Source organism: Phocoena phocoena, chromosome 18, assembly GCF_963924675.1.
Source record: "Phocoena phocoena chromosome 18, mPhoPho1.1, whole genome shotgun sequence".
NCBI lineage: Eukaryota > Metazoa > Chordata > Mammalia > Artiodactyla > Phocoenidae > Phocoena > Phocoena phocoena.
Window position 1 is genome coordinate 35,841,077 of NC_089236.1, and position 22,498 is coordinate 35,863,574.

Genomic DNA, 22,498 nt, shown 5'->3' on the forward strand with positions numbered 1-22,498 from the left:
TTACATAATAACATATTAAGCATATTTTGAGAGCCAAGATAGAACTCCAAAGAAAATTGTATGTTAAACAAACAAACAGAAATAATCTGGCAACTCAGAAGCCCAGGAGTGCAGAGGAAGTGGGTAGGATGGCCTCATGCACAAACAGGATGGTAGAACTCCCAATCTGGGCAGATGGTCAGAGAATAAAATATCAAAACTGCAGACTTTTTAATTTCCACTACACAGCCATCCATGTGAGTGCTTAAAATATTTACTCACCCAAGATGAAGCAACTTTGTAGTTAACTTCAGTTCAACCTTGTTGTTTGAGAACATACTGTAGCAACTTGTAAGTACTGTTGCTGCAAAATCTGTCTAATGAGAAGTTATATTCTCTTATACTTATCCCTTTCAATCTCCCCTCTATTTTCTTGATTGAAATAGAGCAATAAAGGAAGAAAACAATCCAAAAGTCATTTACAGAAGCCACAGGATTATAACTCTCATCACAGTTTCATTCCTAAGTATCCATGGTGTATGACTTTGAAGTTCAAATACAAAAGACCTTAAAAAAAAGGCAATCAAACTCAAATATGCAACACCAAGGTATGATTTGCATCCTAAGTGTCTTTTATTTTTGTATTCATAGAAATTATATATCAATCTTTTGTTTTAGCTTCTCAGTCACCAAAGCAAAGAAAGAAGCCTAACAGTTATGCTATAAAATAGAAACTAATATTTTCTCAAGTTAAGTACAGTTTACTGATATTAACATTTGAGAGGAATATTTTTGAGTATTTGAATACTTGTAAGACACAATGATGTACTTCAGACATCCTCACTAATGTACCAAAAGTAGATATAATAATGAACCACAGAACTCTTTCTTCTGTTGGCTGATTCAAGTTCAAAAGATAATGTCCAAAAACATGTTATTAATAATTTCACGTATTAAACAATAGAATAATAAAATCCTTGGATCGAACTCTTTTGGGTTCAGTGTACATTTAATTTGAAGAGTTGTTATCTATGCTGAACTCAAGAGTATATGCTCCATGTAAAGGTGTTCTAAAGTATTAAATTCTGTAGTGGCCAAATGAACATATTTGTGATAGGTCTGATATACAGGTTGCCAAATTATGTTACCTAGAGTAGATGTTTGGATAACTTGTATAACTATGAGTTCTTTTTGATTTTTTTTTTCTCATAACCAAAATTTGCTTGAGTATTGAGTGACAGTCTGCTTTAGATTAAACTCTATAGCAAGTACTGGAAGTGGGAAAAAATTCTATGTAGTTGATTAGGGATGGAATTACAAACTATGATACACTGAAAATAAGGGGTGACACTCTATCTTTAAAGTCAAGGAATTTAAACACCTGTGCATGGATGTGGGTCAAGGGAATATTCAGAAAAAGTCAAGATTTTTACTCAGCAAACAATTCCTTGTTCTTCCAAATGATGGATATGTAAGGACAGTAGATTTAAAACAATTTAAGTAAATGCGAACTATTGACATTTTTGGTTCTGGCCTGACTCTCAGTGGACTTTCCTAAAGAAAATGAAGTACAGATATAATGGGAAAATGATGGTCTTTGCTTTCACAACTACTTTCTTACTGACCCACAGATATTTCCTTAACTTTTCTGACAATGAGCCTAAGAACTCTGAGGTATGTTTAGTACTCTAAAAGCATAATCAGTGCTTTTCTTGTGGCTAGAATACATGTAAGACATTGTTTATTAATTAATAAGCTCTAAGATTATAGAATTTCCCAAGTATATATTATTTTTTTCTAAAATTGGTTTGCTATAATTTTCACATGACAATCAGGATTTCCTTACAGATGAGAGTGAGAGAGAAAAGAGAGAGACAGACAGAGAGAGAGAAGGAGGATACCAGAGTGCCAGTAATGTGGTACATATTAGATTAAGGAATAATTTGATAGCAGCAAAAGTCTAAATTACAGTAAAAATCAATTTCTTTTGGTAATTGTTAGAAAGATATGTAAATATATTAAATTTAATAAAATGATGTAAACCAAAATTTCCTTAACTCTCCTGCCTTTTGTGAAGCACTGAAAAAACCCTAGGAATGTATTTATATAAATAAATTATTGAGGAAATAAATAAATTCCAAATCATTTATGTAATTAATCTGCTCTCAAAGAGAGCATAACTCCCTGCTCCTTAAGTGTGGCTGTTCATAGGGCCTTCCTTCCAGAGAGCATGGTATGGAAAAGTGGGTGAAAGAGTTATTTTATAGTCAGAAACCTGACAAAAAATACTTTTACCAAGTAATCAAAATTGACATAAACAGTGATGTCATGCTGATAATTTGCACCCTTGATATGATGTGACGAGACCAAAAGCCCTTATTCCCAGTGTAATCATAATTAGACAAATCCCAGCTGGGGGCAGTCTACAAAATACTTAACTAATACTTTCAAAACTGTCAAAGTCGTTAAAAACAAGAAAAGTCTGAGAAAATGTCACAGCCAAGTGTCGCCTAAGGAGATATAATGACTAAATGAAATGTTGTATTCTACATGGGATCTCGGAACAGAAAAAAGAATAATAGGTAAAAAAGTAAGGGTATATGAGTAAAGTTTGAACTTTGGTTAATAATAATATAACAATGTTGGTTCATTAATTTAACATGTGGATCATACATTGTTAACTAAATATGAAAAATCTCTTGGCTATCTTTGCAGGTTTTCTGTAAATCTAAAGTATTTTATTTCAATCTTTTTATGTGCATATATATAAAACAGATGTGTATAAATAAATAATATTTTATAAAATTTTGATCATATTACCTATGTTTTATCTTTTTTAATACAGTGTGAACACTTTTCAACTTGAGTCAGTATTCTTTGAAAACATTTTTTTTCATAGAAAGGCATTTTATTTTAAATATAGCAGTGTGTACTTGTCAATATAATATACCAATATTTTAATAGTAGTTATACTAGGTGGTGACATTATAGGTAATTTAATTTCTCTTTTATACTTGTACCTAGTACTAAGCTAAGTGCTAGGGATTTAGAGTTGATCAAAACTCAATACCTGCTCTCCAAGTGCTCATGGTAAGAAGCAGTGTAGTAAGATACAGGTTTTGAAGCTAGCTTTAGATTTGAGTTCTATGCTATCATTTACCAGCTCTTTAATTCTACAAGGGTCTCATTTTCTGTAAAATGGAGATTTTACACATTTAATATCATTTCAATAAACTCAATGTCACCAAATAAAATATTTTAAGAAAAAGTTTATTTTTAAACCCCTACAAATTACTAAAATATCAGTTTTTTACTTTTTTTTAATTCTAATGTATCATATTATTTCTCTTTATTTCCATTAAAGATAGAGATAGATAGGTAGGTAGACATAAATATATAAAGAGAATATTTAATTTACTTTATGGGTTTTATGGGCAGTTCTTGCACTTATCTGGTAAAATGCATTATCTTTTCAGTATAACTGAATTTATACATAAAATATGGTTATACAGCATAGTTGTTAATAGAATACAACTTATCTATTAAAACATGAACAGCACAGATTTATATTCTTCTATAATCTTTGTGATTTTCTTCCAATTATATTTTACATATTTTCATTCTAATATAGTGTAAATTTAACTATATTCTCTTGAAGGAAATCAGAGTTTGAGTCCACTGATACGTGTTTGGAATGCTCAGTAGCTTTGTCATTTACTTAAGGTGAGACTGCAGATAATGTAGCACACATTAGAGGTACCATATTCAAAAGTCAGTCTCTTCTTATTCCCCCAGTTAACTTAAGGGAGAGTGACTCATTTCTATCAATGTAATTCGTGTAAGGTCAAAATCAGTTATTGGGGTTTTACCCCATTGCTAATTATTGGGTTAAGGCATGTTCATGTCATAAATTTTTTTGCCAAGGCAACATAAAGAAAGAGTTCTGGGGAACTTTTAGTAAAGATTTCTTCATTGATGCAACAGAAATGTATCAATGCATTAAGGAATACTCTCTCTTCTGATGGGTGTTTTCCTGTCTGAATTTGAAGCTTGAAACTATGGCAACCATGAAGGAAACAGCAAGGCTCTTGAAAGGATGGCTGTTTCCTAAAGATGTGTTGAGCCCTTCAATTAATCAGTTCTGGGGACAACAAGCCTCATCCTCTGGACTTGTCAAGAAACATTATAAATATTTTCTTATTATTTTAGAAAAATTTCTCAGGGTTTTCTTTTACTATAGTCATAGCTCCTTAGTTATCTAAAATGTCATTGGATATTTTAAAGCCAATTTTCAATGTCACCTAAAGTAAAATCATAGATTTTCCCTCTCGGTAAGTCTAAAGCCATTTGTGAACATTAATGCCTTGAAAGTTAGCTTTGAGTGGATGTATAGAATTACTGTATTTTTTCCATTAACAGTAGTCATATCTTTTTTTAGGATTATTTTAAGTCAAATACTTAGCAGATTTTTGCCTTTTTACCATATAAATCTGCCAGAGAAATAACCAGGTTATAGATACAAAGAATATATCATGCATGAGGTAGCTCAATTTGTGTGTATTCAAGCTCAACACTAACTAATATTCCATTTGTGCCTTCTGGCTTTTTACAAATGGATCCTTTCATTGGATATATTCCAAGTTGAAAAAAATAGCACAAACAATGCTCATATCCTCCAAATTCACATCCCAAATTACCACTAAGTAACTTTTAAAATAATTAGTCAATAGATAACCTGTGAAAATTTAGTTTCTCTCTCTCTCTCTCTCTCTCTTTTTTTTTTAACAGGAAAGGATGGTGAGATGCCCTGCTGACATTTTATCTAAATTATTATAAAGTACAATATTAGATCCAGTATTTGAATTTGGACTGAATAATTATTTGTTCTTATATATCCTATAGCTTATTTCACTGCATAATATATATGAATCATAATATCTATGAACCATTGTATAATATCTATGAATCACTTTGATTGGGAAAGTAAATATACTAACGTACACACACACACACACACACACACACACCATTTTACATGTTAGGTTTACACTTATAAGATTATTTTTAAAATACTTCGGTCAAGTGTTTTAAATTGATAATAGTATATATGAAGTTTCCATGACTATAATAATGTGTTCTGTACATTGTAAACTTAAGACAAAATGTACACATAACCACAATTTCTCTAAATTATAATATTCTATCTTTGTAATTTTGTTAGTAAAGCTTGAATTAAAGCCCTCAGAAAATATTTACAGGTACTAGTCAATTCAAATCATCTTTGTTAACATTTGAGTATTTTTTAAAAGCTTCATTGATGAATATTTACATTCGATGAGCTATACATATATAAGGTATACAATTTGATGTTTTAACATGTGTATACATACATAAAATCATTACCATAGTCAGGATAATGAATATATCTGTCATCTCTTTTTATGATCCATCTTGTTGCGTCTCCTCACCCCTAACACATGCTCAGGTACTGATGATCTGATTTATGTCACTCACAATAGATAAGTTTGGATGTTTAAGAATTTTAATTAAATTGGATGGTAGAGTTATCTTCATCTGATTTCTTACATTCAGCATAATTTTACACTCAGCATAAGTAACCATGATGTTGCACATATCAATAGTTCTTTCTAATTTATTCCAGTAAATGGATAGGCTACAAGTTTTTCATCCATTCACTTGCTGATGAATGGCTGGGTTGTTTTCAGGGTTTTGGTCATTACAAAATAAATCTGCTATAAGCATTCATGTAGAAGGATTTATATTGACACATTCTTTTATTTCTCTTGGGTAAATACTTAGGAGTGAAATGGCTGAGTCATTTGAAAAATGAAATTGTAAAAATGTTTTCCAAAATGGTTATACCATTTCACATTTCCACCAGCTGTTCTAATGTATATGTAGTGGTATATCATTGTGTTTTTTATCTTGCATTCTCCTAAACAGTAATGTTGTTGAGCACTTTACATTCATGTATCTTCTTTTTTGGAATGTCTGCTTAGATCACTTGCTCATTAAATTATTTTTTATTGAGTTTGAGTGTTCTTTATGTATTTTGGATACAAGTACTTTATCAGATATATGATTTTGCACACATTTTTTCCCATTCATGGTTCATCTTTTTGTTCCTTTACTATTGTCACTTGTAGTGATTTTTATAAAGTCCAATTTACCATGTTTTCTTGTGGATTATGCTTTTTGATGTTTTATCTAAGGAATCATTAACTAACTTAAAGTCACAGTATTTCTCCCATGTTTTCTTAGAGAAGATTTGTAGTTTTAAATTTAGGACTATGATCAATTTTGAGTAAATTTTATATATTTTGTGGGGTACAGATTAAAACACAAGTTTTTGTACATGCCTACATGCTCGTACCCATTATTGAAAGACTACCTTTTCTCAGTTGAATTTTTTTGAGCCTTTGAAAATCTTTCTAGAATCTATCCTTTTCCATTGATCTATTGTCTATATTTAGACAAATAGCAATCAATTTTAATTACCATATCTTTGTAAAAAGTCTTAAAATCTGGTAGTGACATTACTCCCACTTTGTTCTTTCTCAAAATTGTTTTGGTTTTTCTAGGTCATTGCATTTACATAGGAACTTTAGGTCAGTTTTGCAATTTCTACAAAAAGTCTGCTGGGATTTTAAAATATGATTATAATAAATCTATAGATTAATTTGGGGTCAGTTGAAATCTTAGCAATGTTGTATCTTCCAGCCCATGGGCACAGTATATCTCAAACATCACCCATCACCCCAACTATTCTAATTAGAATGCTGTGTTGAGACATCCCCAAGACTAACCCTCCAGGTTGGATGATTCATGAGAGGGTGGCTCACAAGTCTCAGCATACAGACAAACCAATGGCTCTGATTTGTTATATCAAAAGGGTTCAAAGCATAATGAGGAAAGGGAAATGGTACACAGGGCATAGTCCTTGGGAAACCAGGAGCAACTTTCCAAGGTCAGCATTCCAAGTGGAATAGCACAGGAGGCAGTTAATTTCTTTGCAAAGAGTTGTGACGAAACCTGTGAGTTGCTGCCAACAGGGAGATTCATTAGAGACTAGGAGTCCCAGGTTTTTGTTGAGGACTAATCACATAGGCAACCTCTGCTTAGTATATACCAAAATTCAAGACTCCCAGAAGGAAAGCAGTTGTTAAGCATAAACCATAATGCTTACACAAACAGTTTAGGCACAGTGAGCCATTTATATTACTTAATGGTGGGAACCCTCTTGAAATCTAAGTTTTCAGGCACTAGTCAAGGGCAAATCTTGCAAGCAGGCCTTTTCAAGGAGAGCAGTTCAGGCCTGCTGTGTTAATTCTTTTCTGCACAGATGCTATTGAGAATAACTAATCGATTAAAATTAAAGAAAATCACTCTCCCACTGTTCTGAAATCACAACAAAAATGGAATCTATAAAAACCATACTAATTGAAACCATATCCTTTTTAAACTGATTTTCATATAATCTATGCTAAAAAGCATACAAATATCTTCTTGATAATCTTACTGAAAACTTTTAGGTAAAATTCCTCCAAAGGTCTAATATATATTATATACATATATAATTGTTATGCTTATAATCAATTATAAATAATAACAGATTTTATAGTATTCATGTTAGCTCCTCTATATTTTATATTTTTTATTTTTATAAGTATAGGTATACATTTTGTAAATCAGCTAAAGTTTACATAAAATATAGTTTTCCATAATTTGTAGAATACTTTATTTTGATGTTTACTATAATATTCATAAACTTTAACATATATATCTATAATTGCACTAATATAATTAGTCTTAAAATCATTTAAACTGGTATGAATCCTTCAACTGCAGATGAAGATTTTGTTTGATATTATTATTGAATGAAAAAGTTATTGATAATGTGAAACATAAACACCTCAGATAATTTTATTACTATTGGCAAATGTCTCCTCTGTCAAATTGATCATGATACTCAATGTTCTACTAGTTGATAATATCTGAACAGGGTCCTTGTGCATTTTTTAGAATCTTGAAAGTTTAATAACTTTTATTATTGATAGTGTCTCTCTTTTATACCAAACTAAACTTTAGATAGCTAATTTAATTGGAAATTTATATGTAATAAAAAGTTTTAATTTCCTTTCAATTTATTGCATCCACTTTACCTTTCTTTTTTCTTCATCACATCCCTTGTGATACTTTGAAATATTAGATTCCTTTGCTCTCTTATTCTTCAATGAAACTCATAAATAAAACATAATGCTCTTCATCTGTTAAACATGTTAAGTTATGGGTGAAATGTCATGTTTGAAAGCAAAGTTGTCCCTCACCCAACAGATTACTTATTAAGTATAAATGGAAGAGTTTCTTTAAAATGAAGATAACTGGCAGACAGTATTTTAAACAAGGTACCAAATTTAACACCATCAACAGTGGGATATACTGACATTATGGACCTCTCTATATATAAGCACTGAAAAGGGTACAACATCACCTGTACAGTCTTCCTGTCAAAAAGTTTTCAGTTAAATCTAATCATGGGGAAAAAATATGACTAACCTAAATTGAGGAATTCTACAAATCATCTGGTCTGAACCCTTCAGTAATGTAAATGTGAATGACAAAATAGTTGGGAAACTGTTCTAGATTAAAGAAAACTAAAGGGACATAACAAGTTAATGTAATGAGACTTAATTAGATTCTGAATTTAAAAATAAAATCTTTAAAGCATCTTATTTGAACATTTGGGGAAATTTGCATTATAGCAAATACTATTGTATCAATTTTGTGAGTGTAAAGAATTACATTCATGAGTGGCTATGTAGGAGAAAGCTCTGTTCTTAGAGACACACTGAAGTATTCAGGGGTGAAATACAGGTTGATTAGAAGTACCATCAAATTATTCAGCAACTACAGCATAAACACACACACATATAGTTAAATATAGCAAAATGTTAACATTTAGTGAAATTAAGTGAAAGGTTTTTAAGTGCTTATTGTATTATTCTTGCAAATTATTGTAAGTTTTAAAAAATCCAGAACAAAAACTTTGGTGTGGGAAACAATAAAGGCATTCTGTTTATGAGACTTTTCTTAATAAATATTCTGTCCTTGAAAGTTGAATTTTTGAAAGTAGACAACTTCTCTTACATGTCATAAAAATAACTACTAATGATGGAAAAAGGAGAGATCTAAGAAAAAATTACAGTAGCATTACAAAGTTAGAAAATATATTTCAGCTGGCAAGAATATCCTTCTAAATTAGATGATAACATATTAATAATAAAAGTTAATCAATTATTTTTCCCTATGGTTTTGCACTTGAGTTTCAAACTTAGACACTTGGGACTGCATTCAAGTACATACACAAGTATAAACTGGAGTATATTTGGGTAGTATTATTAGTTTAAACATTGCATATTGCTGTTTGAAGCTCATAGCGCTGGGCATGGATTCAGAGCTCAGGCTCCTTGCTCCCCATGTAGCCTCTATCCACTAGGGTTTTTATTCTGTCTTCAGTTAGCTGGTAGAAGAGCAAGAGTAGGGATGAAGCATACTCACATCATAAATGCCTCAGTGTGGTAGCAACACACATCCACTGACATGTGTCATGGCAGTATGTGGCCTGACCCTGTGTTCAGGAAAAATGAGTGGAGATATTTCTAGTGAAGAGTAGCCATCTGTGTCACAAAAATTAAAATGTAATCAACCATTTCTGAGAATGTATGACCTAGAAAACCTCACCCAATAGTGATAGAAAATCTGAATGGAACTATACCTGTTAAAGATGTGTTGAATTGCTAAATGAAATATAACCTAAATAGTTCAGCCTAGAAGTTTTCACAGATGAGATTTATAAACAGTCCAGGAATAGCTCCATTATTTAATAAGTTATTCCAGTAGTTAGAAAAAAAGGGAAATTCTAAAGAGCTTAATTTTTGAAGTTAACTGACCAAAAAGAAAGAAAAATTATAGGAAATTATAATCATAGGCACAATGAGTTAAATACAATATTAGCAACATACAACACAGGTACTTATAGATACATATACATATGTTCATTATCCATACATATGTATTTCATATTCTTATACACATATATTGTCAGAAGATGGTAGTGCATCTTTGCTCTCCTAAGCTTGTAGTCATGTGTTGTGAAATATTTCTATTTTTTTTCTTTCCTAATCCACAACCAAAGGAACAACCATAATTCCTATTCAATAGGATACAGATATTTTAGTTGAAGCTGCATTTGTATGTACTACATGATTCTGAACATTACACAAACTAAGAAATGCAAGATGTTGAAAACAATTGCTGGCTTTTCATAAGTTATATTTATTTTGATTATCAATTTAGATTCAGATCATTTCTAGAAGATTGGACTAATGTTTTGAGTAATAGAATGGTACATGTTATTTCATGTTTTGAACAGTTTCATAATTATTTTCACTTAATGTTTAGGTTGCTTGGAATTAAAGGAAGAAACCATTGAAAACCTTCTTGCTGCAGCTTCCCTTCTTCAGCTTCCTCAAGTAGTAGAAGTGTGCTGCCATTTCCTCATGAAGCTCTTGCATCCATCTAACTGTTTAGGAATCCGAGCATTTGCAGATGCTCAAGGATGTATTGAATTAATGAAGGTGGCCCACAGCTACACAATGGTAAGGAAATTTAATTTTTAAATAAAAGAGACATAGCTGTATTATCAGAGGTTAAAATAATTACTGTTGTTGTGTTGAAAATCGTTTTAAAGTTTAAAATTAGTTTTGCATCTTTGGCACATTTTTATCATGGGACACAATGTACCATATAATATTTAATAATCTCAAAGTAAAAAATGACATCACACAATGGACTTTATTATTGTTATAGTTTTATTTACATTTTATAGGCAATATAGATATAGATATTGATACTTGGGATTTTAAATAGTGCTTAAAAGATTTTTTTCTTAATTGCTCCTGGCATATCTATCTTTTTGCATCCACTTCCACAGCTGCCTTATTTTTTCCCTTTTCTTTCTAGTTAAGAGCTAGAAGTTTATGCCACAAAAGTTTTTCTTTTGAATTTTTCTAACAACCTCTCTGCCATGGACTGAGTTCTATCAACCAAAATTCAATGTTGAAGTCCTACTACAAATGTGATGTTATTTGGAGATGGGGACTTTGGAGGTAATTAGGTTTAGGTGAAGTCATCATGGTTGACCCCTCATGATGAGATTAGTGCCCTTATAAGAGGAGACACTGGAGAGTCTGCTTCCTTTCTTCCACTACCATGTGAGGACACAGTGAGAAGATAGCCATCTGCCAGTTAAGAATAGAGCCTTCACCAGGGAACCCAATCAGCCTATACCTTAAATGTTGTACTTCTCAGCCTTCAGCACTATGAGAAATAAACTCCTGTTGTCTAAGCCACCCAGTCTATGGTATTTTGTTATGGCAGCTCCAGCTATTTAATACACTTTTTATCATAGCATGATATGTTAGGTATGGATTTGCCTGTATGATTTGTGGGGAAAAAAAATCATATCTACACTGTACATTTAAAGTATTTATTGTTATAGTGAATATTGGATTTCAGAACTCCTGAGAACTAGTATACTAAGGGAAAATATTTAGATATATAGATCAACTGATCTATTTTTTTTTAATTTGACTTTCTGTACCATTTTCATAAAGAGTTTAAACTGACTGAATATCAGTCAGTTAATAGTCCTAAAATACTATAAGCTTATTTTGTATTTTTCTGTTTAATTTTTTGCTATATATACACAACTATGTATATGTGTAGGTATTTTAACAGCTTTATAAGAGATATTAAAAGTCATTTGAATTTTAGACTTTAAGTATGTGTACTTCGTAGTGTGTTTCTTTTAATGTTATCTCCATTCTAGAATTGAGTAATCAGTTACAACAATTTCACACCCATCATTTCATACCCTAGAAATAATCATTCTAAAATCATTTAATACAGTGCCTGGAATGTAGCAATCTCTATATAAAATGTTAGCCATTTTTGCTATTGTTATTATTATTAACATTATTAATGATTTGATTTTTATTATTGAAACAACTAATTGTAAAGTATAGAAATTTCTCGTTTCACCTCAAGGGAAGAATTTATATGAAATAAATCTCATTAAGCTTTATAGTTGCTATTTATTTAAAAGTTCTTATTTTGAGCTTTAACACCTTTTCAAATTACTAACGACAGTCAGCCATTTAAAAGTCTTCTCATTGTTATTCTTAGATAGAATCTCAATATTATTTTAATTTTCTTCTTTAATCTGTTAAGTAGATTAGTAAATTAAATGAAAATGTAGAAATTAAAGGAAGGAGATATATGCTTTGTAATTCTATTTTCAAATTCTTCAAAATATTCCATGACAGGGCACAGTACTACTATTGAAATTATATGAACCGTATAAAATCAATGTAAACAAATACTTCATCAACCAAAATATCAAAGTCTAACTGCAGTCATTTAATTATGCACATTTCATTACTCTTAGGAGTTCCTGGCTTAGCTAAGCCAAAGAACAATATGCCTGAATATCCAGAGGGATAGTGGTTCCTTCTGGTCTAGTTCAAAATTATTAATTTAGTAATAAAAAATTATTAATTTAGTAATAAAAATTAATTTAGTAATAAAAATTAATTTAGTAATAAAAAATTTATTTTTTTCTTCTTCTTAACTACTTCAGTAACAAATCATCTCAGATTTCCTACTACCTCTGGTACTAAGTTAATTTACTTATTGCATCTAAATATGCATTCTTTGCTTATTTCATAAGTAACATTCTTTTCTAATTTTCAATTTCCTTGTCAAAATATTTTAGATATGAACTTGATCTTCAACATCCAGATCTTAACTTGCTGTCTGTATGCCTTTGCTTTTTATATGCTTTGCTATGTTTCCTTTGGAAATTTCACTTATTTATTTGGCTTCAGCTGTTGATTTTGTGTGATGATTCCAAAATTGATTCAGGGGAGGTGACCCTGCTTGGCAGTGGTTCATGTGCAAAATACTGGAAAATTCTGATTGCAAGCTCAATATTGCAGAAGTGTGAAATATATTTTAAAACATTAATTTAAACTTTGGCTGTGTGAATATACAGATAGCAACAAAATAATTGAAAGAAATAGTTCTCTATTAGTCAGAGTTCATTATGAGACCTGTTCTTAGTTCTGGACATCACATTTTAAAAATATTAGAGAGTGACAAACAGAAATAGATGAGAATAACAAGAATAATAAACATTTTATAACCATGTCATATGAAGAAAAGTTGAAACAAATTTGGTTCATGTGGCTGAATAATATCAGGGCATGAAAATACGTATCTTCATGTATTTGATAGAATGAGCTTTCATTTAAAACAGTAGTATTTAAGTGTTTTTTCATTCTGTTTTTCATTTTAGTAGTACAAACTTCTACTTCAGTCTTTTGATTTTTCTTTCTATGCTGGTTTATCTATTTCTACTGATCATCAGCCTTACTTCCTTCCAAGGTCAGCTTTACCTTTAGAGGAGACTCCTGGATCTTCATTTTTAAAGAAATCCTCTCTCCATACAGTTCTGGGTTAGAGTTTGCCATAAGAGGCATTCAGGTAAGGTATAGAAGGTGGAAGAGAGAAAGCCATTATTTCTCCACACGCAGATTCAGGCAGATATGTGGACAAGGGAAACTTGAAGTAACTTCTAAGTGAGCCCTTAAAAGCAATTGGCTTCACTGCTGTAGACTGAGACAGTTGATGGGAGACTGTAGACAATTGATGGAAGGTTCTTGAGGAACTCAGTGCTTTTCAGAACGTTTCACATTGAACAGAAGGTTGAGATCATTAGCAGAAAGTTCCCTGACCTTCACTTCCACGGCCCTTTCAAAGGCCATTTAGGTCTCAATTTCCCTATCCAAAATCTGTCTTACTTAGAACACAGAGTGGCTTGCTTTCCTAATTCAACAATGTCTTAAACATATACCCACAAATAGCAGGTTTAAACTCCATATTTTGATAGGCATGTTTCTGCACACCTAACTTCTGAACAACTACCTGGGCATTTTTTCTAAAAATGCATTGAATTAATTTCATCTCTTCTAAATATGTGCTGTAAATTCCCTTGTACTTTACTCACAATAGTTCGCTTGTCAGGAATCTCTGGTATCTAATTCTAAATAACCCCTCAGTTTCCAGGTAAGTTCATCCATGCCTAAGAAATATTTAAAAACTTTTCATGACATTCTCTCCTTCATTTAAATTCTTAGTGTTCCTTTTCTTAGGATTATATGATGTCACCATAAATTTTCTTATGCAGTTAATTATCTTATATGTCTTTATGGCTGGTCTTCACTCCTATATTGAAACTTTTGTAACAGAGAACAATTCTTTCCACTGAGATTCATTTTGTCCCAACAAATTATCAGCACCTGTTAATTATCACACCTATCAGAAATTAATATATTAACTAATTTCTTCAGTTCTCATAGATATTTAGAATTGTGATTCTCAGTACTCCTGAATTCAGTCATTCAATGAGACTACCCATGGTCTTTTTCTAACTTTTTTTCCAATCATATTTCCTATTATTGTTTTCCCTGTTCACACAATTCCAGCCACACTGACCTTCTTGCTGTTTTGTGACTATAACAAGCATAATATCACCAGATAACCTTTGTGCTGTTCTTTCTTCCTTCTGCCGGAAACAGTCTTCTACCAAATATTTATATCCTTTTTCTGCCTCATTCAGCTTTCTGCTCAAACGTCACTTCCATAGAGATCTCATATCTGAATATTCTACTGAAAGTGACCTGGCCTTCAAAACTCACACTGTTTTATATCCTGTAGAGTACTTTAATTCCCACCTTTATACCATATATTTGTTGTTAAGTGTTGTTATTACCTACTTCCACCATTAATGTGGTAGCATTTGTTTAACTTTCTATAACCTGGAAACCTAGACAGATGTCTGTACATAGCATTCATTGTTGAAGGGGGTAGTGATTGCTTATTGCTATGTACCAGGAGCTGTAGAAGGTGGCCTGGAGATACAATGGTGACCAAAATAGGCATAAGTTTCCCTTACAGTCAAGATGAATATGTTGGAGCAAAGGAATTATAATGATGAATGATAATTATATGTATGGTAAATACTACAAAGGAAAATTATAGGATGCTATAGGAGAGTGAAACAGGGAAAGCCTCTTTAAATATGTGATGCAAAAACTGAGTTGTAAAGGATGAAGCAGATATTAGTCAAATGAAGAGTTAAAGAATATTCATGACATAGGTAAGTGCATGTACCAATGATCTGAGGTGGGAAGGTGCTTTGTTCTGTTTAAGGAAATTCAAGTGTGATGGGATAGTGGGAAAGGCAAAGAAGAGGTGGAGACAATGAGCTCAAGATTTTGGCAGAACAAAATTTTGCAGGGTTAAGGAGACTTTGTTATAGATTTGTGTTTTTATTTTAAAATAACGGTATAACATTGAAAGTTTTTGAGCAAGTATGAGCCAAGATTTAATTTTGACTAATCACCAGATTGGCATTAGAAGAAATCAAGAAGAAAGAATAATGTTAGTACTTCATTAGAGGTCTACATGGATATTTACACACACATACTGGGTGAGTGAGAAAGAAAAAGAGAAAATGAGGTAACTTTAGCTTCTGCCATTTTGTTTGATGTCAATGCTTAGCACTACTGGTGCTGGTGATGCACAAGTTAAGTATATAGTATATATCAGGCATTGCTCTACATGTTAAACACACTTTTGAAATTTAATCCTTTCACAACTCCTGCAAGGTATGTTACATCCATTCTAAAAATGGCAAAGCTAAGGCTTAGGAAGTTAAATAATCTACTCAGGAGTAATAGATTGAACATGCTAGAATGGGGATTTAAGCCTGGTACTATCTTACCACAGATTTCAAGCTCTATCTAATATGCTAATAAATTTACATTTTACCCAGTATATCAAATTAGATTTCTGATATCCAGGATATTTCAAAACATGGATTACTTGAGACAAACAGACACTATAAACCTGAAACATAGATGAGACCAAAGAATTCCGTGAATATTTTGTTCCTCAGTTTTTTCATTCCCCTGTTCACTTCACCTTCACTTTCTGCTCAGTGCTACCAGCATGACTTGGAACATTCCACAGTGTTTGTACTAGAGTCAAAAGCAGTGGCAATAAGACTAATTAGAGTTTGCTATATTCAATCAGTAGCTTTGAAAAGTAGGCATTTCTGAGCTGGAGAATAAAGCCTTCCAGACTCAGGATAAGAGCAGTGACCCTTCCAGAGTCCAGACTCTAAAATCTCCTGTATATGGTTCACCTGTCCTTCATAGCCCTTAAAGCAATGCCAGAGAAAATGGACAAACTTTATTTATGTGGTTTCCGTTTATGGTTTTGAAATACCTGACATTTCTCATGGTTTCTAGCCAGCAGCATGGTTTTTAAAAAATCTTTACCAATAACCCTTCTAATAAGTCATAAATTAGAGTTTGCTTTGGTAGAACAAATGAAATTTAAATGTCTTTGCTTTTCTACATCGTCAAAATAAAGTTTACTTCATCCATATATTACTCAGGACTACTATGTGATATAGTAGTACTAAAAATTGCTTTGAATATTCTTTTTTTCCTTTCATTCATTACTTTATGTTAGTCCTTTGAGTATCTCATATACATACATGGTGTGAGTAATGATTTTAAGTCAGTATATAAATATGTCACGTTGAAAATTAGCCAAATTTGATTTTCAGAATTTTTTTGTAAATTGATAAGAAATGAAGGTTCTGGGTGAGTACAATGAGTGGCTCGGAGGCCAACTACCACCAATGCTTAATCCTCACAAGCAGTAAGGAAGTATGTGGAGGCCTGCATAGAAAGGAATTTCCTCTTGTCCTGTTTTTGTGTATGATTTTCTTTACTTGTTTTGTTGCTAAATTAGACTGACAACTCTTCAAAGGCAGTTTTTATTTGTGTTCTAACTCACAAATGGTAAAATTGTGAGTTTTTTTGTGAATTGGTAAAATTCTAGTCTATTGTCTAAGATTGGAAGTTGATTTGAGTGGAGGAGTTTTTAAAAATTGGCAATTTAAAAATTGCCTTTAAATTGTTTAGTGTTGTACACAAAGAGGATATTCAGATTACACCAGATAAACTGATAGAGATGTATAATAAATAGTGATATTATAACAAGTAATTATTCACTCATGTAACTGCAGTTTGACTATATAGAACTTTGTAATTGTTAGGATTCTAGAAAATAACCACAATGAAATGTGCATTTATGACAGTTTTGAAGACTAATTAAGCATAATCACAGAGGATCCAATGAAAATTATAAGCTTTTTAAAGGATCATTTTAGGCACAGTCCATTTCTTCTATTCATATGTTCTTCAAATATGTTTCCATTTTAGGCTTTCATACTCAAATCAAAGACAGTCTATTTTAAGAAATGCATCCTTCTGCTTTGTTGTTGTTGATAATGGTGAAGAAGATAGTATTCATCTACTTGAAAAACATTCCATTCATTGTAAGAATTCTTTCATTTTCATACTCTAATTTTATTTTTATTTCTTCTACTGAGCTACTTCTAAAACACAAAGATTCAGCACACAGCTGTATTATAAAGTCACACCACACACACACACATGTACACAAAATCTACTATTAAAATTATTAAAAAAGTATTAGTTATTTTTTATTGTAGCAGATTTAAATTTTTATAGAATTGCTATATGTCTTGAATTGATTCTGCAGCAACAATATAACTAACAAAATTCCAAGAAGGAACAATAGTGTTAAAAAATATCCTATAAACCCACATCTAAAGGATTTTCATACTAACTCATAAGTGTTCCTTAGTGTTTATTTCAATCATTTAATGTAAAGAATTTCCTTCTGTGATAAATAATATTTCTACTTCACCACCAGGGAAGTCCCAATATTTCTACTTTATTAAAATAGTTCAAAAAGGGCTTCCTAGGTGATGTCAGAAGAAGGAAAAACCAGAAATTTTTGGCTACAGTGTCTTTTCATTTTGCAAATCACAGTTCTTCAACAATGAAATCAATAATTTGCTTTTGTTCTGATTTTTTAAACGCCTGTGAAAAAGTCTGATTTTGTAGGTATATGAAAGTGTCATTTTATTACAAAAATTTGCACATCATGAACTAATCTTATAAAGTATTCATACTTATTTGCTGAGGTAATGAATCACATACCATGGAACTAATTTTTTTTTTATGCTTCCCTTTTCAGTTTTTCTCTCAGTGTCATTTCTGTTAAGGACTATACTTGTGCTTAAAGATCTTTAATAGTATTTTTTTAAAAGAGGAATAAAAGGAAGAGGGATCGATTACTGTTCACAAGAAATATGCTAAAATCAATCCTTGCCTAAGGGGAAGCCCAGTTTGCCCTTTGTACACAGGGCTGTATAGAGATGCGGCAGATCATTTCCTTAAAATTTTTTTTTCAGAAATGTATTGTACAGCTAAACACAATTCAAGGGAAAAGTAACTTCTAATAGAGTATCAGATGTTCCTCCCAGATCCCAAGTTACTCTAATGTATTAAATTTTCTGCACAGAGCTAGACTGCATGTTCCATAAGTTCCACAAACTTCATCTTACTTGTTCACTGCTATACTCTTAGTTCTTAGGATAGCATCTTACTCATTGTAGACACATGATAAATGATATTTGAAAGAAAGAGTAAATGAATAGTTTTACACATTAATAATTTGAAATACTGTCAAAACTTTACCAACTTAAATGAAATTTTTTGAATATTAATAATTTAAAGTGATGTATATTATCTCTATTCTGTGATAATTAAAAATATTTATATGGTGCCTAAATTTACTTTTCATGCCTCTTTATTAAAATGTATGTACAAATAAATAAATACATACAGGATGTACCATGATCTTTAGAGTTCATTAGCTTTTTTTATCAGCTATTTCAAAACTTTTTAACAATTAACATTATTCCACCTACTGTGTATGTATATTTTTAAATTAAGTTTTCACTGGACCTATTTCATATTCAAGGTCTATATTTAATATTTTTAGTATTTCTAATAAAAGCTATTCATATTTAAATTTCATTTTCTTTGAAGGTCACTATGCTATCCAGGAATAAATATTAAACCTGGTGGTTTAACAGAAAAGGCACATACTACAAAGAATTAATAGTGGGCCAATGTATCCTATTGTTGTATATGATTTCAGATTATATAAAATAACACATCATCATTAAAAATTTCTGGATAATAGCACATTATTGACCGGAGATGTATTAATACTTCTTCTGTTACCCAAACGTTATTGACCAGAGATGTATCAATACGTTTTTAGAGAGTGATACAATTAACATCACCTTGTGAAGTTGTTAGAGCTTAAAATTGATCAAGCGTTCATTATACAACTTATGATTGTCATTATCATTCACAGTTTGCTTCGTTAAGTTTTTGTTCCAATCTTATGTGTATTATAAATGTAAGATTTTCAAAAATGACGTGTTGTGAAATTTTGAGTGAAGAAGAATTTTTCAGTGAATTTTATGCAGATACTCTCTCTGATTGTCTGAGCAACATATATACTAGTGTCTCAGAAGATGATAGTTCTTCAGAATATAGTTCTGATTCAGACGATGTTAATATTAGACCAACAAAAAGACAAAAATACTTAGTGATTGATTCTGATAGGGAAAGTGAAAATGAAACTCACGGTGCAGGAGAATGTTCTTTTGCTTCTATAAAAGAGTGGATTCAAGACAACATTTCACAAAAATTAGAAGACTGTACAGGTGTGTCAGGTGTAACTATTGAATGTAATGACCCGCAAAGTGTTAGTGAAATAACAGAATTAATTTTTTTGGCTGGCCAAAATAAAAATCGCCAGCCACAGGCATTAGTTTCTGGAAAAATCCCCTGGTCAATAATGATATTGTAAGCAGAAATCGGCAAAGGTTTGATAAACGAAATTCAGATCCTGATCTAAGTAAATTCAATAAATGGTACACTTAGGTGGTGGACTTTATTCCAATAAGTATTTATAATTATTCGTATTGTATTTTTTTATATAAGACAATCTTTACTTGAACAACATAAAAAATATATTTTAGTTTTGTTAGAGCTATATAATTTATAATTAGTAAAAGACGTTCTGGAAAACAATGAAGATTAAACATATTTTAAACAAAATGGACTATTTCATCAATAATAAATCTAAGTAGATTTATTTAAGACTGATATTATTCAAGCCAGATATACTACTATAAGCATTTGTTAAAGAAAATTTTCATTTTAATTGGTTCTACAGTTAAAGGAACATGAAGAGATTTGCAAATATATGGATAGAGATGGAATTCAGTTTCTTCTCCAATTCTATTTGAAAGGAGAATAACCTAATTATCAATTTATTAAATAGTGTTTCTATTTTTACTTCTGGTATATGGATAAGAATAAATAAAGATAAACAAGTGATGAAGAGACAGGATAACAAGAAATGTAGAAAAAGTACATTCTTTTCAAAAAAATGTATTGCAGTTGAACTAGAAGAAAATTGACGAAGTTAAAATTAGAGTTTATTATATGTAGTCACTGATTAAGACATATATGCATACATTTACATATACAAGTAGACATCTTTATCAGCATTGACTGCATATATTAATCAGAAGAAAGACTGTATTTTAAGTAGCAAACTCTGTAATAACCCTAGTTTACGTGGTTTCAAAAATTGACATTTTCCACATATGTATACGTGTATTATGTTCATCATTATCATATTAACTTTTATATCATAAAAATTTACAAATTTGACACAGAACTAGAAAAAGCATAAAGAAAATATAGAAAACATTTAAGATATCATCTTCATTAGTTAAGTTTGCCTTGTCACATCTGTTTGCTAACAGATGTCATTTGAGGATGCAATAATGTACTTTCTTTTTCTTTGGACTAAGAATGTGGCAAGTTGTATATTCTTAGCTTTTCAGAAAGATTATAGCAAAAGATGTCATTAAATATAAAAAAATTTGAAAATTTCAAGTGTTGTCAAAGACTCTAAAGCTTGGTTCATAGGTGGCCAACGATGTGGTATACATTTGAACAACTTGTTTCAATAGGTGAAAAGCCTTTAGTGATTTGTGATGGTTTAGTTGTCGGTAGATTGAAACATCACTTGGCATAGGAAAGAATATTATTTTACTAGAGCATTTAGAATAAAATATGGACAGTTTGATGAACTCACTTGAAATCCATCATAGTAAATTGACACTTTTTTTTTTACTTTTAAAATCATAAAATGCCCTGCCTTATTTCATTTCAAGAAGGCGGAAATATGAGTAATGTATTCCAGCTTAGTACAAATAAAACTTGGCAATAACCATAACTTAAGCTAAACAACACCAAAATCTGTAAGCTTCCAATAGTAAATTCATCCTTTGGGGGCCAAGGCCATAGAGATGGGAATTAATGAAGCTTCAGGTTCCAGGCCAAAATAAAAGAGATTTTCTGAAAGATCAACAGATGAAACACTTACTAACCTCAAGATTCAGTTTGGGTGAACAGTATAATATAGGTTAACCATCAACTCTTCATTCAATGGTATTCCTCTATATCAAAGATTAGTAGAAAATAGATGTATCCTATTGACCAAAAAACCAAAAACCGCTATAGTAATCTAGAGTTCCCTTTATTAACTTTAAAAAGCCAATGTAACTTATATCAGAATTAGATTATGAAACATACATAATTCTCTGCAAATATTAGTTTCTGTTGTTTTAACTCAAAACTACGACTAAGATTTTGTAAAAATAGGATAATATATATATTATATTCTTAACATTAACCATTGTAACTTAAAATTTTAATTAATAATGTCTTACAATGTGTGACATTCCTTGAAGTTTATTTTTTAAACTATTTGTGAAAGGATAGATTGAGATGTCAGGAACAAAGTGGTCAAATTCTTGGCATGGACACTGTGGAAGTAACTCCAACCAGGTGGATAAACTAGATATTTTCTCAAGCCCTTCTTTAAAACATGACCTGAAAGTCTAGGCTGCTTTAATTTTGGCCAACAATCCCATACTTTTAACTAGCTTCAAAATTTTCTGTGATCACCTGATTGCTGACATTTGAGACATTTGAGAGTTTCAATACCTCTAGGGCAAAAAAAGGAGGTAAAGTACAGGAAAAAATTGCATTAAAAATTATAAGACTTAGTTTAAACTATGTTTAATGAAACTGTGTCTTTGAACAATCCACTGGAGAGCTCTCTCATTCACTGTAAAATGATAAAATTTGTTTGAGACCATACTGATCCCTTGTAGTCTTTTGCAGCCTTATGACTTTCCAGATACCTTGTTAAATCTGAAATTCCATGAAATGTAAATGAATATCTAGATAATATAGATAAGTGCCATTTTTTGTGTGTGTGTGGTACGTGGGCCTCTCACTGTTGTGGCCTCTCCCGTTGCGGAGCACAG

General features: G+C 31.2%; 1 protein-coding gene across 2 annotated transcripts in view; it reads left to right on the forward strand.

Moving 5' to 3' along the window:
- Window positions 1–22,498, forward strand: part of KLHL1 (kelch like family member 1) — a 372,807-nt gene that overhangs the window by 180,557 nt on the left and 169,752 nt on the right. For both annotated transcript variants that reach the window (XM_065895878.1, XM_065895879.1), the window contains one exon: window positions 10,462–10,658. In XM_065895878.1, the coding sequence (XP_065751950.1) occupies window positions 10,462–10,658 (197 nt within the window). The remainder of the gene's footprint in view (window positions 1–10,461; window positions 10,659–22,498) is intronic.